General features: G+C 42.4%; 1 protein-coding gene across 2 annotated transcripts in view; it reads left to right on the forward strand.

Moving 5' to 3' along the window:
• The window catches only part of PDZD2 (PDZ domain containing 2), a 430,456-nt gene that overhangs the window by 326,091 nt on the left and 87,430 nt on the right, over nucleotides 1-16,935 (forward strand). For both annotated transcript variants that reach the window (XM_077462905.1, XM_077462906.1), the window contains 3 exons: nucleotides 3,053-3,272; nucleotides 4,319-4,436; nucleotides 8,888-9,020. In XM_077462905.1, coding sequence (XP_077319031.1) covers nucleotides 3,053-3,272; nucleotides 4,319-4,436; nucleotides 8,888-9,020 — 471 coding nt within the window. The remainder of the gene's footprint in view (nucleotides 1-3,052; nucleotides 3,273-4,318; nucleotides 4,437-8,887; nucleotides 9,021-16,935) is intronic.

Below are 16,935 nucleotides of genomic sequence, written 5' to 3' on the forward strand. Positions count from 1 at the left end.
TCAGCCGCCAACTGGCTATATGGTCATATAGATGAATAGAGACTCTGAATATACCGGTAACATACCGTTCATGTCACTTAGCTGTCCTTCAGATCACTGCGATCATGCCATCAGGAAGTGTCCAAGGGGAATTAATCCACAGTGTAAACGATGGCCACCATAGTGCAAGTGGACAGACTACCAGGCAGATAATCACTAGACAGCATTGATCTGAGGTGTGAGGGAGAAAACACTCTTAACACATCCCGGTCATCAATAGTCTCCAAAGCGATAAGTCCAAACAGGTATCCAGCGGGAACTCTAAGTGAAACATTCACCAGTATAGTTGTATCAAGAGAAAAAAAGTCTATTCAATAACCCAAAACAGCCATCAAAGTGTAGAGTCACTCAGGGAGTGTAGTGGGGGGGGGCAACAGCAGCGTTATGACAATGCTAGGTCGATGCGTTTTGTGCCTATATACAGGCACTTCATCTTTATAAGTGGCCAAATTTCGATCCATGTATGACCAGCTTAAAACATGGTGGCACTGAAAATGCATGAATTGCTGCCATTTTACTGTAGTGCCACCACTGATCTCTGGTCAGGACTAAGTTTGATCGATAGATAGGGCTGAGGATTACTACAATAAAAAAATAACAATTTAGGGCACAATGCTTCCGAAATAGGAAAGCATACAAAAATAGTGAGATTCTCCGTTTCAATATATATCTGCACTCACTGATATATTTATTATAGAGTACTAAATATACGAAGCACATTCTATTTGCTTTATTCCTGAGCCCTACATTAGTTGTAGGACCAATGTCCCTTTAGGTGAACAAGACTTAAAAGCAATCTCTCCCAATGTATGTATTGTCCATGTTTCTTTACATGTGAAGTGGTGGTACGGCCTTGTGCCGAAGAAGGGATAAGACTTTATCATAACCTCCAGTTTCAGGAGGTTTTGATGACCTGGCTCAGCCTCTCAGTGAGATCCCAAGAGCCTGATCCGGCTGCTCCCACCCCCTTCACAGCCCAGCGCTCCAGTGAGTGTGTTGGGGCAGAGACAGTCATCAGCTCTCTGCTCGGGAAGCTGTGAGAACGGAGTGATCGGCGGTGTTTGATCACTCAGTTCTCAGTGTTGGCACCCTGTGGGGGACAGATGCAGCATCTGGCTCTGCATCCAGCTAGGTAAGTATGATTGAAAAATAAAAAACAATCCCATACTTCCCTTTTAAAACAAATAGGCAGGGCAAATCCACTGAAAACACATTATTATTATTATTATTATTCAGGATTTATATAGCGCCAACAGTTTAGGCAGTGCTTTACAATATGAGGGAAGACAGTACACTTACAATACAGGAGGGATCAGAGGGCCCTGCTCGTTAGAGCTTACAATCTAGAAGATAGCATTAAAACCCTGACAGAGGTTTCAGTTCTTCTCTATTCAGCCACGTATGGGAACTTTGCAATTCCTGTCTCTAAGTGTCCCTCTCCTCGGTCCCGCTGACCTGGATCGCCGCAATCTCCCATCGCCAGGAGTCCGAGGCTTAGAAATCCTTTCTGTATCCACGTGTCTTCTCCATAGCTGACAGGACGGGCTATGCGGCTGCTGATTGGTCAGCCCCACCCATATGACGGCACTGAACCAATTGGAATGCTCCAAAACGTCCCTCCTGATGAAGGGCATTTTGGACATTCCGCTCAGGGGATTTCTAAGCCCCGGACACCTGGCGTGAATATACCTGGGGCTCAGAAGCGGAGATTGCCGAGTTCCAGGTCAGCGGGATCAGGGGAGTGGCGAGGAGGGGTACCTGTGTAAGTTCACCTTACAGATTTTTCTGTAAAGGTGAACTTACCCTTTAAAGATGCTTTAAATCTAAAAGAAAACATTTTTTTATATTGCAGCTTACCAATCAGATGTAATGGCTTCTTTTTTAGACTTACTTTCCCTCATAGTCACCTGGTGATCCGACCAGTAAGTGTGGTGTTTTACAAAAGATAGCTGTCTTGCCGATGTAGCAGTTACTAGGATGAGACAAACCATTTAGTACTTGCAAGGTTGCTTTTTTTTTTTTTTTTTTTTTTTTTTTTTTAATCCTAAAAATCCTTTTTTATTCCAAAAGGGGAAAAAATAATCTCTTTGCTATAACTGCCTATAAAGTGTGAGCTAAAGTTCGGCTTCAATTTGTTATAGTAACTAAATCCCTTAGTGCATATAACTTCCCCTCCCCCAGACTAATACTGCTTTCCAAAGGTGCCCCCTGTGCTCTTTCATCCAGAGTGGAAGCATTCTAATACAGGAGGTGCATTATTGGCCAGAGCACCAGGTGAAAACAAAACCTAAAACAAGAAAACGAATACAGCCACCACATCTAACGATTGGTAAGCGGAAATACAGTATATTACATTATTCAATTTTTTTGGCTTGGAGTTTAATACCACTTTGAGTGAAACCTCTTATTTATGTTCTGCTAGTGTAGGAAGGCCAAATCTTAGAATTGATTCACCTTTAGAAAATATGAAAGGGTAAACCAAGACCGAACGACCTTTTGTTCTGCATTGTGTCTGTACATGCAAATGTCCATCTTGGTAGAAGAGAAGAGCTTGCTTCTACATGACCCCCTCCGATGACTGATGAAGGAATAATTCAGCAGCATCAGGAGAGGTTCAGAAAGTATAGATCCATGCAATAGATGAAGCAGAGACGGCTACTTAAAGTGGAACTTGGGTCATTTTTTCATCTTTCCATCTATTAAATGTTTTTCCCTTGTTGTTTTAACTTTGGATAGTATACCATATACAGCCCACTTCCTGTTTCTTTTCTGCTAAAATTATGTCATTTCTTCAGTGTTGTCACGTGAAAAGATATAATAAAATATTTACGTAAATTTCAGGGGTGTACTCACGTTTGCCAGATACTGTGCACTGACCATTAGTCTACAGAGTTGTCAAATTTTATTTTTACTAGACTGGTAAAATCCAGCATTGTGTGGCCAGCTTTACATGTGCCCCAGTTTTATTAGCAGAGTGCCTACTTCAGTCTTACTGGTCATATTTCTTTGACAGCAACTCAGGAAAGGAGTGGTGACTTTAACCGTACGGACGCGACTGCGCAGTCCCAGCCTCACACCGTGTCCTACACCGACTTTACTTAGCCGCTCCAGCTCCCCAAACTCTAGCATGAGCTTTGGGCCATCCTTACATGGCTCGGAGGATGGCGATTCCTCTCCCCGCAAAGGACCTGGACCTAAGGACAGAATCGTAATGGAAGTCTCTCTTAACAAAGGTAAAATAACAGAATTGGATGTATAATGGTCATTCTAAATTTGTGTCTAATGTCATGTAAAGCTAGAGAATATTATGGTGTGATTTTTCATATATTTCATTCACATTTCTGTCAAATTCCATACTGCTAGACATGGCAGTAAGAGAATCAACATTGTTTATATTTTCCGTTATATATATTATTTTCTGTTATATGTACAAGGCATTGAAATACCGATGTTCCCAAAGGGAAATGTGTGATTTTAGTCATATTGGGTCTTGTAAAAATTTCTTGTTGCCCATATACATTTTCTACACTGCATAGATTACAGTTGGGTGCAGAGTGGCTGCTATGTTCTTGGATTTAGGTCCCCTTATCGCCTTGTTGCAGTAATTAACAATAATTACAGTATGAGTGCGTCTGATTCACACAGAATCCATCTTGGCTGCGTCTTTAGGCCGGCCATACATGGAGCAAATTCTTTCCTGCAAAAGAAATTTGCTCGATTCCCCCCCCCTTTAACCTAGACAGCATTGATGTGGGAATCCCTCCTGCCGGGCCAGTGTCTCCTTCTGGCAGGGGTGGGGAAGGGCGGGGGAAGCCATCCCCGCCAGGAGAAGACGGTGTTTATCGCTAGCAGCTATAGCAGCTTATTGCGATTAAACTCAAGCGAATTTGGCAGGCTGGTTGTCTCCAAGTTGATTGATCAACTTGGTACATTCAGCCTGCCCATTAATGGTTCGAATCTTTTGCTGGTCCCTGCTGAACTGGCTGAGATTTGAACCGTGAGGAGGCCAAAATTTGTGTGACCGTGTGTATGCAACACAAGTTGGAGCCAACACCCTCCAAACAAAATTTCCACGGTTTTGTTGGAAAGTCCAATTGTGTGTACGGGGCTTTAGTGTTACCTATGCTCCATAATTTTTTTTAATATGTTCTTAGTTTGAATTACCTGGGTTAGTGACAGTTTCAAGGTACTGGGAATCAGGCTTAAGCATTTTACATTGGAACACATGCTAAAGAGAAAAAGTGTGTTGTGTTCATCTTTGTGTGTATTGTCCTTACAGAACCCGGTGTTGGTCTGGGCATTGGAGTATGTTGCCTTGCTCTAGAAAACAACTCTCCTGCCATTTACATCCACAGCTTAGCTCCAGGATCTGTCGCCAAGATGGATGGAAGACTAAGGTACATGCCCTTTAAAATGTTAGACTTGTCCGTGTCCCAAAAACAGGGCATCATGGCATTAGGTGAAGGTAATATTTCAGGTATTCCAATCTTCAAATTAAAAGAACATTCCTCAAAATGAAAGATTACATGCTGGAAAATAAGACTTCATCGACTGCTAGTAACGTGGCACGATGGTTTTCATGTGCAATAATGTAATATGGAGAACTGCTGTTTGCGGTGTAATTACGGACACGCTCCCATAGGCTATGGACTGTCTTTGGCAGCGGTCTAGTTTGGAGGTGCTATAAACCAACTATAATACCAGTGATTGGCTGTCCCTACCAGACACAGAACGTTACTCCAACTTTGCATAAACTGTTAAGTTTGAGTATTTGCAGTTGGGGATGAGCAAATCTGAACCAATTCAAAGAATAGCTGTAAAAGCATCCCAATATTCACAACGATGGGCCATTTCACCAGGCAAACCGATTTTGATCACAGTCCCTACCTTTCTTTCCATGAAGATAAACTGGTTCTCAATACCCCTTGATCAGTCTACATTTGTACAAGTAAACTGGATTCTGGCCTTCTCTGCTTCTAGTAGGGGAATGCCCTATTTAACCACTTCACCCCCAGAAGGTTTACCACCATTCCAGACCAGGCCATTATATATTTTAAAAATATATAAAAAATCGAATTTCTTCATCAGTTTAGGCCAATATGTATTCTGCTACATATTTTTGGTAAAAAGAAATCACGATAAGCGTATATTGATTGGTTTGTGCATAAGTTATAGCGTCTACAAACTGAGATTTTTTTATTTATTTTAAAAATGTAAAAAGTTTTACTAGTAATGGCGACAATCAGCAACTTATAGCGGGACTGCGGCGGACAGTCAGGGTGCTAACACTTTTGACACTATTTGGAGACCAGTGACACTAATACAGTGATCAGTGCTAAAAAAAAAAAAAAATGCACTGATGGGACTGTCAGGGAAGGGGTTAACATCAGGGGTGATCAAAGGGTTAAATTTGTGCCTAGGGAGTGCTTGCTACTGGAAGATCTGGATCGATGTTTCTGCTTCATAAAAACACAGGATCCATGTCTTCTGTACTCACGGAATGACAGTCTGCCTTATTTACATAGGTGGAATGTCATTCTGTCAGAGTACCGAACGATCGGTGGGCCCTGGTGAACATCGGGTCGGTGGGACCCGCTAATTGGCTACCGCTGTGTAAAATCACAGCAGGAGTGGCCCGGAAGGGCAGAATCACACATACACACACACACGTGTGTGTGTATATGTAAACATATATATATATATATATATATATATATATATATATATATATATATATATATATAATTATTATTGTACAGGATTTATATAGCGCCAACAGTTTACGTAGTGCTTTAGAACTTGAGAGTAGACAGTACAAATACAATACACTTTAATACAGTAGGAATCAGAGGGCCCCTTAGAGCTTAATTAAAATATAGATATATATATATATATATATATATATATATATATATATATATATATATATATATATAGATAGATAGATATATATAGATATAGATATATATATATATATATATAGATATAATGTGTGTGTGTCTATGAAGAGCAGCCACCCTGTAGCAGTAAATCTACTATGGGGCGGTCGTGAACTGGTTAAACGATTATCAACCATTATCGCATAATAAACCCAGTAGTAGGTAGTTTACATCCTCGATAAATATAGGTAGTAGTACAAAGGCTCCAAAGGTTATATTTGGGGGAACAGGTCAAAGACCCTGTATTTTGCTATACTATGTTCAGCTTACACATGCTGTCAGATCCAGAATTCCTTCTGGCTATCGCCACATTTTCTAGGTTGCAAGTCTGGGCCTGTAGCAAGGAATGTCTATTGAACTTTTTATGTGTATATTTTTGTGTGGATAGATTTAACATAAACCAATGCCCCCTTATGTTAGATACTTTGTGTCTCTGTTCCGGGCTATTTATTAATATTTTAAAGGCCATTTGATGTAGTCCTCCCATGTGAATCCACAATGTTTTCTCACTTTGGTGGAAGATTGTAGAAAAGTCATTTAAGATTAAAACAACAGTTCTTGTGAAAGGAACCTTTTTAGAGAAAATGTGGTTCTCATGATGGAGGGGAAATCCTTTTAAGACCGTCGGGATGGTCTGTGCGGTGACCCGTTCCAGATGTCTCTGTATAATGACACCGTTCAGTGTGAAGTGTGGCTGTTTGTTTTTCTGTATTAAGTACCAGAAGGTAATTTATTATACAGTTTAATTTCCTTCACTTACAAGTCATGCTGTGATTTAATCTTGATTTATTTATACCATTGTATCAAACACCATGAAAGACATCATTAAACACAGCATGCTGAGATATGAACTGCTAATATTAATATGGGATTAAACAGATTTTTGATCTCAGCGGGGTGGAATGATTGAATGATAAAATGCCGCAATATTGAAATTTTACACCCATGAAGGAATCTGTGCGAGCGCCTGCACTGAAGTGATTCTAAATTAATCGGCCTTTCCTTTAAAAGTGAAAGTACCACTCCTTCTCCTCCTTCCTCTTAGCAAATATGCTGTTTTGTTTTCTAGGAGCTGGTACCTTTTATCTGTCAAGCTCCCACTTGGGCGCTTGCTCAACTAAGCAAAAATTATATCAGCTTGGCCCGGTACCCGTTCTGCCCACCACCTCTTGGGGCACATCACATGTCCCAGGAGTAGGGATGAGCTCTGGCGTGTTCGCATGGTCCATGTGCAGAGCCCGCCAGGAAGTTGGCGCAGCGCTGCGCTAATCGCAGGCAGTGAGACATTGCCCCGATCTCTGCAGCTGCGCATCGGGGGAATCTCTCACTGACTGTGATTAGCGCAGCACTGCACCGACTTCCTGGTGGGCTCTGCACGTGGACCATGCAAACACCCCTGAGCCCATCCTTACCCAGGAGACTGCAGGACCAGTCTAACCGTGCTGACATGCTTTGCGCATGCGCAGTGGCGAGACGGCTTTTTGCTGCTTAAAGAAAAAAAAGTGATGCTGGCTGCAATTCTTTTGATGAGAATATGCAATAGATATAAATGGCACTGTAGAAGATGTGTACTACCCCAAGACACAAAGTTAAAAAAGTCCATTTGAATTAAAGTCCATAATAGTCCTTGGCTTTCATAGCAGAAAGTGGAAGAAGCCCCATAGAGCGAAGCAAACTGTCAATCTGGAAAAGGAATACAAAGGGGGTGCCAACTAAGTGCAGTATTATAGCACACATTTATTAAAAAGCCAATGGGGCAACTCTCATGTAAAGGGAGAAAAGCAATGCTTGCCTTTCACCTTTTTTACATGCAAGTTGCTCATAGGCTTTTTAACCCCTTGGTGCTGGCCTCATGCAAATATGCGGCCTCTCAGCAGGGGTGGGCATTGGCGGGGGCAAATTGAGGCCCTGCACTCTCCCGCCACAGTTACCTGTGGCTAACCAAAAGTTCCAGATCGCTGTTTGCGAATGAGAACTTTGCGGCCATGCGACTGCCGTGACAGCCAATCACACTGGTCACACACCCCACTTTATCCCAAACCTCTTAAAGTGCGCCAAGAGGTTAATTAATTTCTGTTTTAATACTGCACTTAGTTGGCACCCCCTTGTGTTCCTTTTCCATTTCTTTTAAAAAGGTATTTCAGGTCAACTGTTCCACTTTACATCAAATACCAAAACAGGAAATGAGGGTAAATCTCCACAATAGGGGGTGCAAACAGCAGTAATAACCCTGGTGGAGGGTTCTAACCCTTTACCACTCTGTTCACAAGTAAGAAAAACATTTTTGGCTTGATTGCACACCCCAAACTGTTTGCCTTCAGACTCTCTCTTTGATCAACATTTTAAATGGCTCCATATAAACAAGAGCGTATAGCAAGGGGGAGTTAAGCTGGCCATTCAGTTGTGCGTGTGTAAATCCTAACTTTATCCATTGAGCTCTGTACAAAAACAGGGAAAATTAGGAATAGACAGGTATACATCAGAAAAGGAACATAGAGCTCCATCTGAAAGTACCTAATATGAACATGTGAATTTCATTATCTTGCACAGTACAGGACACAGGCAACATATTCATACGCCATGGGTTATACTTTTGTACCTTCAGGTGATTGGATGCTGCCAAGCTTTGGAGGACATGCCCCCCCCGGGTGCCCTTTCTATAACCATACCCCACAGTTTTTTTTTGCTTTTTTTTTTTTGCTAGTGTCAGTAGCTTCACTACTTACCCACTACCTACAGTATATTGCATCTGAGGTATCTCCTGACACTCTGGCAGACTTGGGTATCTCTCGGGTTTATGGAATCAGTTGACCTGTCCAGAGTATGAGTGTTTTCTATTATTTTTTGTTGGCTGGAGTTCCTTGTAAGAGACAATCATATCTGTTTGTCATTTCTTTCTAATTTTGTAGCCGTGGTGATCAGATCCTGGAAGCTGACTCCGTGAGTCTCCGCCATGCCGCATTAAGCGAAGCGTACGCCATTTTAAGCGAGTGTGGACCAGGACCTGTGAGCTTAATAATCAGCCGACATCCAAACCCAAAGGTAAGGTTCTGCAACACTACTTTGAAGTTCTAAAAATGGACGCATTAAATCACAAACCTAATAAGGCTGAACTCCAGGCAAACAACTTATCACACGATTGACATACATATGTGAGAGCTATTTATTCTGCTGATTTGTATTTCTGTCCATCCAGCCATGAGATTTGCAGAGCTCTGCAACACAACACAGCGCCATCTGGCAAAGGACAAACAAAATAAGGGAAAACCGCCTTGAAGTGTAGACTGTAAAATACTTTAACCTCTTGCTTACTGGGCACTTAAACCCCCCCCCCCCGCCCAGACCAATTTTCAGCTTTCGGCGCTGACGCACTTTGAATGACAATTGTGCGGTCATACAACACTGTGACCAAACACAATTTTTATCATTTTTTGCACACAAATAGTTTTCTTTTGGTGGTATTTAATCACAGCTGGGGTTTTTATTTTTTGCTAAACAAACAAAAAAAAAATGGGAAAAAAAAAAATCATGTTTCATAATTTGTTATAAAATTTAGCAAACTGGTAATTTTTCTCCTTCATTGATATGCGCTGATGAGGTGGCATTGGTGGCCACTGATAGGCTGCACTGATAGGCACTGATGGGGACAGATAAGGCGGTACTGAAGGACACAGATAAGGCGGTACTGAAGGACACAGATAAGGCGGTACTGAAGGACACAGATAAGGCGGTACTGAAGGACACAGATAAGGCGGTACTGAAGGACACAGATAAGGCGGTACTGAAGGACACAGATAAGGCGGTACTGAAGGACACAGATAAGGCGGTACTGAAGGACACAGATAAGGCGGTACTGAAGGACACAGATAAGGCGGTACTGAAGGACACAGATAAGGCGGTACTGAAGGACACAGATAAGGCGGTACTGAAGGACACAGATAAGGCGGTACTGAAGGACACAGATAAGGCGGTACTGAAGGACACAGATAAGGCGGTACTGAAGGACACAGATAAGGCGGTACTGAAGGACACAGATAAGGCGGTACTGAAGGACACAGATAAGGCGGTACTGAAGGACACAGATAAGGTGGTACTGAAGGACACAGATAAGGCGGCACTGATGAGCCCTGATGGGTGGCACTGATGAGCCCTGATGGGTGGCACTGATGAGCCCTGATGGGTGGCACTGATGAGCCCTGATGGGTGGCACTGATGAGCCCTGATGGGTGGCACTGATGAGCCCTGATGGGTGGCACTGATATGCATGGATAGGTGTTACTGATAGCACTGACAGGTGGCACTGGTAGGTGATACTGATGGGCACTGGTAGGTGACACTGATGGGCACCACTGTTTGATTGGTGACACTGATGGGTGGCACTGTGGGCACTGGTAGGTGACGCTGGTAGGCAGCACTGTTGTGCACTAGTAGGTGGCACTGGCAAGTGGGTACAGATGAGCTGGCGGCAGCTCTCCTTGATCGGGACTGATGTCCCTTGGAGAGCTGCTGGTGATCGGCTTTTTTTTTTTCTTTCTTGTGGGGAGAAAAAATATCTTACTGGCTCTGTTTACATCACATAATCAGCTGTCATTGGCTCCCAGCTAATCACGTGGTAAGGGGTCGGGACTCGGTGGTCACAGAGCGTGCCGCTCGTGCCCTCCAGGGGGCACGGGAGGACGTCTATTGACGTACTCCCAGCAAAGTAGATCTGCGCTGTAGCTGTCATTCGGCTATAGCGCGGATCTGAAGCAGTTAATAAAACCTAAAAAATGGCCACTCACATCTTAAACATGAAAGATAGGCTCACCAATAATGTATCTGGGGCACAGGAGGTTCCATCGGCAAGAGAGCACACCAAGGTCTGCTGTCACTGGAGTGGATGTGAAGAGAAGCCGGCTGGAATTTCCTATGGTATTGCAGGAGTGACGTCACCGGGAAGGGGGCTGGAGAGCAATGTGTTTCTGAGCATGCCAACCTCGGGCATGCACGCTCTTTCCTTAGGTTTAGGGAAGGATCACAGAGAGCCCAGTTATGTAGGTTTATCACCACGGGACTAAAATGCCCAGCAGGAAATACAGGATTAATAAATAATGAAAAATGCAAATTCATCATCCGATTTTACAGATTAAAAAATGTCCATTTGCCAAGGGAGAAGACAGAATTATTTTATGTTGAAACTAAATAACACTTACAGGTCTCCTCCTCGTCCACCCCACCTTGCGATTGTGATTAAAAGGAGAAAGAGCTGTCTGATGAGCTCATCTCTCTGCTCTCTCCTCCTGCCAGCATGATATATGCAGCACATATGGATCCTTGTAATGCTTCTCTCTAATTAAAGAAAATTAAAGTGGCCCTTTCACTAATTTTACGAGTCTGTATGAATAAATTCCGAACATCACAATTTACAACAGTAGTAGTTATTATACAGGATTCATATAGTACCAGCAGTTTGTGCAACACTTTACAATTTTAGGAGAGACCGTACGCAACTACAATACGATTCATTACAAGAGGGTTGGGAGGGCCCTGGTTCTAGGAGCTTACAATCTAATGGGTATATTTTAGGAAAAAAAAAATATTATTGAAAAGCAATCCTTGAGCTCCAGTTCAGTGATTTTGTGTGTGTGTGTATGTGTATATATATATATATATATATATATATATAAGTGCTGCGCAAACTGTTGGCGCTATATAAATCCTGAATAATAATATATATATATATATATATATATATATATATATATATATATATATATATATTATTATATGTATGTGTGTGTGTATATATATATATATATATATATATATATATAATATAATATAATATTGCTTGGTCCACTTTGATTATAACTAAAAACTCAACAGATGGAATATAATAAAAAATTGCTATATGAATAAACTTCATAACAAAAAATCTAGCTTGAATAAGGGGAATTCTAGCTGGCATTTCCCTTATTACTGTTTTCGTACACCATGTTATAAAGGGAACAACTGCTGGCAATCTAATACGATAAGAAGCAAGTGCCTATTAATGGAGAGAGCAAGACCTATACCCCGAGAAAGTTGTTCACTGCCTCTATGTAATCAGGAGTATGATGCAAATCCATTCCTTAAATATACGCAATCATCACGAATGAGTGTCTTTTTACACAATCATGTTTGAAATGCTGTAATTTGGTAATGGTACACATATGTCTTTGTACCAACTTTCTCAGTATCGGAGAAGTTATGTTAATAACTCCAGGCTCCAAATCAGAAGATGTTCCATAAACTCCCCTCTGTTCACCCTAATCATGGTTTTATTAATCGGTTGTGGTCTCATTCAGCTGTTTTTCCACTGAACTTTTGGGGAGTGGCTGCAGCTTCTTCTCATAGAACGTTGTGCTGTAGACTCTGCTAGTCTTCCAAATTCGGGTGTCTGTGCTCATAACCTGGAATCACTTCACATTGCATTTTTGCAGGCTAAGCTATTGTGTGTGCTGCTCTGATCATGTGAGACCTGTAAGCAGCTTTTCTCAACCAGGGTGGGAGTTCTGTGGCACTCTCTAGGGTTTCTTTAGAGGGTGCTAGGGGTTCCTTGAGCTGATGCGAGACCCGCACACAGGGATTCTCAACCAGGGTTCTGTGGAACACACTAGGGTTCCTTCAGAGGTTGCTAGGGGTTCCTTGAGCTGATGCGAGACCAGCACACAGGCATTCTCATCCAAGGTCCTGTGGAACTCTTTAGGGTTCCTTCAGAGGTTGCTAGGGGTTTTTTGAGCTGATGTGAGACCTGCACGCAGGCGTTTTCAGCCTGGGTTCTGTGGAACTCTAGGGTTCCTTCAGAGGTTGCTAGGGGTTCCTTGAGCTGGACTGAATGATTTCCCATCCAATGATGCTTGCCTAGTTTCAGGGCCAATGTTATTTGGCACAGCCAGTGGCAAAACACCAATGATCCTTTTAACTGTCAAAGTGTGCAATTCTGCCCTCCACTGTAAGAATTAAATTTTTTCCCATTTACGTCTGATTAATTGGTTCTAGCAGCGCTTTCCCGTGAATTTAAGGATTCCTCTGGGGTAAAAAGTTTGAGAAAGGCTGCCTGTAAGGATTAGGTGATTTGGACAGATGCAGGGCAAAGAGTTGTGTTTTATCATGAGTACCAGTTTTGCTTGGGTTAACCCAGGGATCAGCCACCTGTACATCATGATCTACTAGTAGATCGCAGATAGGTGACTAGTAGATTGCGCTCTGGGCTTGCTGACTCATCATTTTAGAGCATGAAACGGAGTGCCCACTTGTAAAATTGTAGTTGTAGTAGAGAGCAAGAGCCGCATAAACCAACCAACCAAACCTCCTCTGTAGTGCCGGCTCCTGTCCCAAGCAGAGTGAAACCAGCTGCACTCCACCTTTTATCCTGGCAAGCAGTGCCCAAAGTGGTGCTAGCAGCAGGAAAGAAGAGATCTTCAGATCAGTGTGAAGCAATACATTGGGCATAATATTATAAGGCTGCTTTTACACAGATGTGCTGCGGTTTACCCACACCACGGGTGCAGTGCTGTGTACCTGCAGCTTTCCTGCTGTGAGTTTGCTTAGTCATAGCCCTTGTACATACTGTCGGACATTCCGACAACAAAATCCGTCGGATTTTGCCCGACGGATTTTGTCCAAAACTGGTGTTGCATACACACGGTCGGACAAAGTTGTCGGAAAATCCGATCGTTCATAACGTGATGATATTATTTAGTTAGGATGGGACTACGTTCAGGCTAGTAGCCAATAGCTTTGGTCTAGGAATTTGATCTGAGCATGCGTGGCACTTTGTCTGATCGGAATTCTCTACAAGCGATCGGATAAAGTCAGATTGGATCATGTTGTCGGAAAATTTTTACATCCAGCTCTCAAACTTTGTTGGTCGGACATTCCGACGGAAAAAGTCCAATGAAGCCCTCAAACGGTCGGATTATACGACAACACGGTCCGATCTGACATTTTCCGTCAGAATGTCCGACCGTGTGTACAAGGACATAGACTTCTGTTTATATCCTGGGGGTTTGGTGCACTTTCTTAATGCAAGAGTTTTGGTGCCCATTCAGAAAGTGCACCACACCTGCAGAATATAATCAAAGTCTATGGCAAAGTGCAGCTAACCAAGGACATCAATGAGAAAGCAGCCTCATAGGGGAATCTGAACAAAAATCCCATAATTAAGACCTGTTTTTACCACCCCCACTCCAACTGCACCCCCTTTAGCTGCAGTGATCAGGGGAGCACATGTCACAGCCACAGCAGAAGTTCTTCAACCTACCATGGTTGGTGGGTGTAGCACCTGCCAAGCATGACTCATTCAAGTGAATGAGGCCACTCTGCAAGTGCTCTGCAACCTTGTGCAGTACAGCAAACAAGGGGCTAAAGCAGGCGCGTTGTGTTGCTTTCTCACTACCTGCTTGGACCCTGTAGGAGCATGCAGTTGCGGGACACTTGCAGAGTGGCTTGAATGGGTTGCGATTGGAAAGTGGTAGCACCCATCAAAAGCAACAGGGGGTTTCATTTCTGCTGCTGCATGTGTACACCTTTGGCTGCTGCCTCAGCAGCTAGAGGCGGTAGGGATTGTGGGCAGTAAATCTGCGACTCCACCACAGGATTTTATCAGCCCCCAACATTGTGTGAATGAGCTTTTACGGGTACCGCTGCCTCAACTAAGGGCTCGTTAACAAGTGCACTGCTGCTCCTCTGAAAAGTGATCCGTGTGTTTGACAGGGGATGAGGAAGTAATATTTTGCCTCCTTGCCACCTGACTTAAACCCATAATTGCTGGGCAATTGTGACACATTAGTATGACAATTAGAAGTTTAAATCAGGTGTGAGGAGGCGACACTGTGCCCGGAGAGCTTTGACTTCTCCCATGGTGTTCAGGTAGGTCTCCACCTCTTTAAGGTGGCCTACCCCAGCACTAGAGTATCATACTAGGGCCAATTTTTATATAGAGAGCATAACCGGGTATATCATATATAGGAATGTAAGTAGCTGGGACTCGCTAACATTGACCATGTTCACACCTGATGGATGTTCCAAGAGCTCACTGTATTTTGTCCAGGGTAGGTGCATTCACAGTGTTCTAATGCCTGTGTCCTGCATGCAGCAGCCTCAAGCCAGAAGATATGTGCCCCTCTGAACTAGGTCAACCTGAGCAAAACAGAAACCAGACACAATTCGCTCATGTATGGCCAGCTTTAGCGATAGCCTGCGTTTGACTTAGTCTTGTTTTGCCACCACCCAGTACATTGTCTTTGGTCCACTAAGTGGGTCATTTATAATGCAGAGTGGATATCATTGTCTGTTTCCTGATAGACCCTCCCAAGTATGTCTACATTTTTGCAAGTTATTTATAAAATGAAAAAAAGTTTTTAATGGCTCCTTTTTCAATCCAAAACAAATGATAGAGCTTTATCTTGCATTTTTTGATGGCGCATTTTACAGACAATCATTTTCTGGGGTATCCCTGAGCCCATGCAGTGATGTCCAGAATCATGCCTGTTTTAAATGGAGGGCCATCTGAGAGTCCGAAGATCACAGGCATCCAATGTTGCGTTTCCACCTTGTCCCTTCCACACAGAGATTTCTCCAAATTCTCAGAATCTTTTGTTGATATTATGTATTGTAGAGGATGATGATGGTTTTTAAAGTTTTTGCAATTTTGCGTTGAGGAGCATTCTTTTGTTCGACAATTTTTAGATGCAGCTTTTCACAGATTGGTGAACCTCTGCCCATCTATACTTCTGAAACATGCTGACTCTATAAGATGCTCTTTTTTTGCCCAATTATGTTACTGACCTGTTGCCAATTAACCTAATTAGTTGCAAAATGTTCTTCCAGCCCTTCCTTGTTAGTACAACTTGACCAGTTTTTTGTTGCTATATCCCAACTTTTTTGAGATGTGTTGCTGCCATCAATTTCAAAATGACATTCTTTTTTTCTCAAAATAGTAATTTTCTCAGTTTTAAACATTTGATGTGTTCTATTTTCTATTGTGAATAAAATATGGGTTTATGGGATATTTGCACATCATTGCATTCTGTTTTTATGTAGATATTACACAGTGCGCCAACTTCTGTAGATTTAGGATTGTATATATCCATTTTGAAAAGCCTGATCAGGCCTGTAACTTCATGACATTTGCATTACTGTCAGGGTATTTTCAGGCACTGGAGTCTTTTTGGTATGTTCTGTGTATCTTCCCAGAAGCTTCTCATTTTCTGTGGCTTTTTTAAGCAGCCACAATAAAAGCAGCAAGCCGCAAGATAAACTGCAGAGGAAGACACGATTAAGTCTTTCAACGCAGTCTATTTTATGGTGTGGTTTCAATATCCTGGTTGTTACTTTTAATGGTTACCTTTTTTTCTTCTTAAATATGGGTCCTAATGGAAAAATTCACTTTTGTTAAACAGTTTATATATTTTATTGCAATAAAAGCAACTTTGTAATTTAAAGAGACTCTGTCAATAAGGGGAAGCTGAAATGAAATACAGGCACTTAGAATTGCGCATACTGTATCTGTAACTACCTCCTATATTATCCTTTTACGGATAAATTCTGGGTTGTTCTGATAGGCAAAGCTCCAACACTTCAGGGCAACATCTAAGCTTATCGATAAAGCCAGCCATACACTGTATGCATTTTGGCTGGTTCCTGATGAACTGAATGTAATTCGCTTAGTGGATGGCCCTGTCAACCTCCTTCCACCAACATCCTTCGATTGATAACTCATAGGAGCCAGGGAAAAAAATGGCAGCCAAAGTGGCTGTACCTTGGCTGAAGCAGCTGCTGTTTGGGCATTTTGACAGCCAATGTCAGTGACTCTTAAATAGCCCAGCAAAGGGGATTTGTCCAGCGTGGATGGAGGAACCTTTTTGATCAAATACTGTATGGCCAGCTTAAACTGGTTCTAAAGTCTTAACATTTTTAACATTCTCTGCATTAA

The sequence above is a fragment of the Lithobates pipiens genome, unplaced genomic scaffold (genome assembly GCF_037356315.1).
Source record: "Lithobates pipiens isolate NorthernLeopardFrog02 unplaced genomic scaffold, aLitPip1_a1.2 Scaffold_3, whole genome shotgun sequence".
In the NCBI taxonomy this organism is placed as follows: Eukaryota; Metazoa; Chordata; class Amphibia; order Anura; family Ranidae; genus Lithobates; species Lithobates pipiens.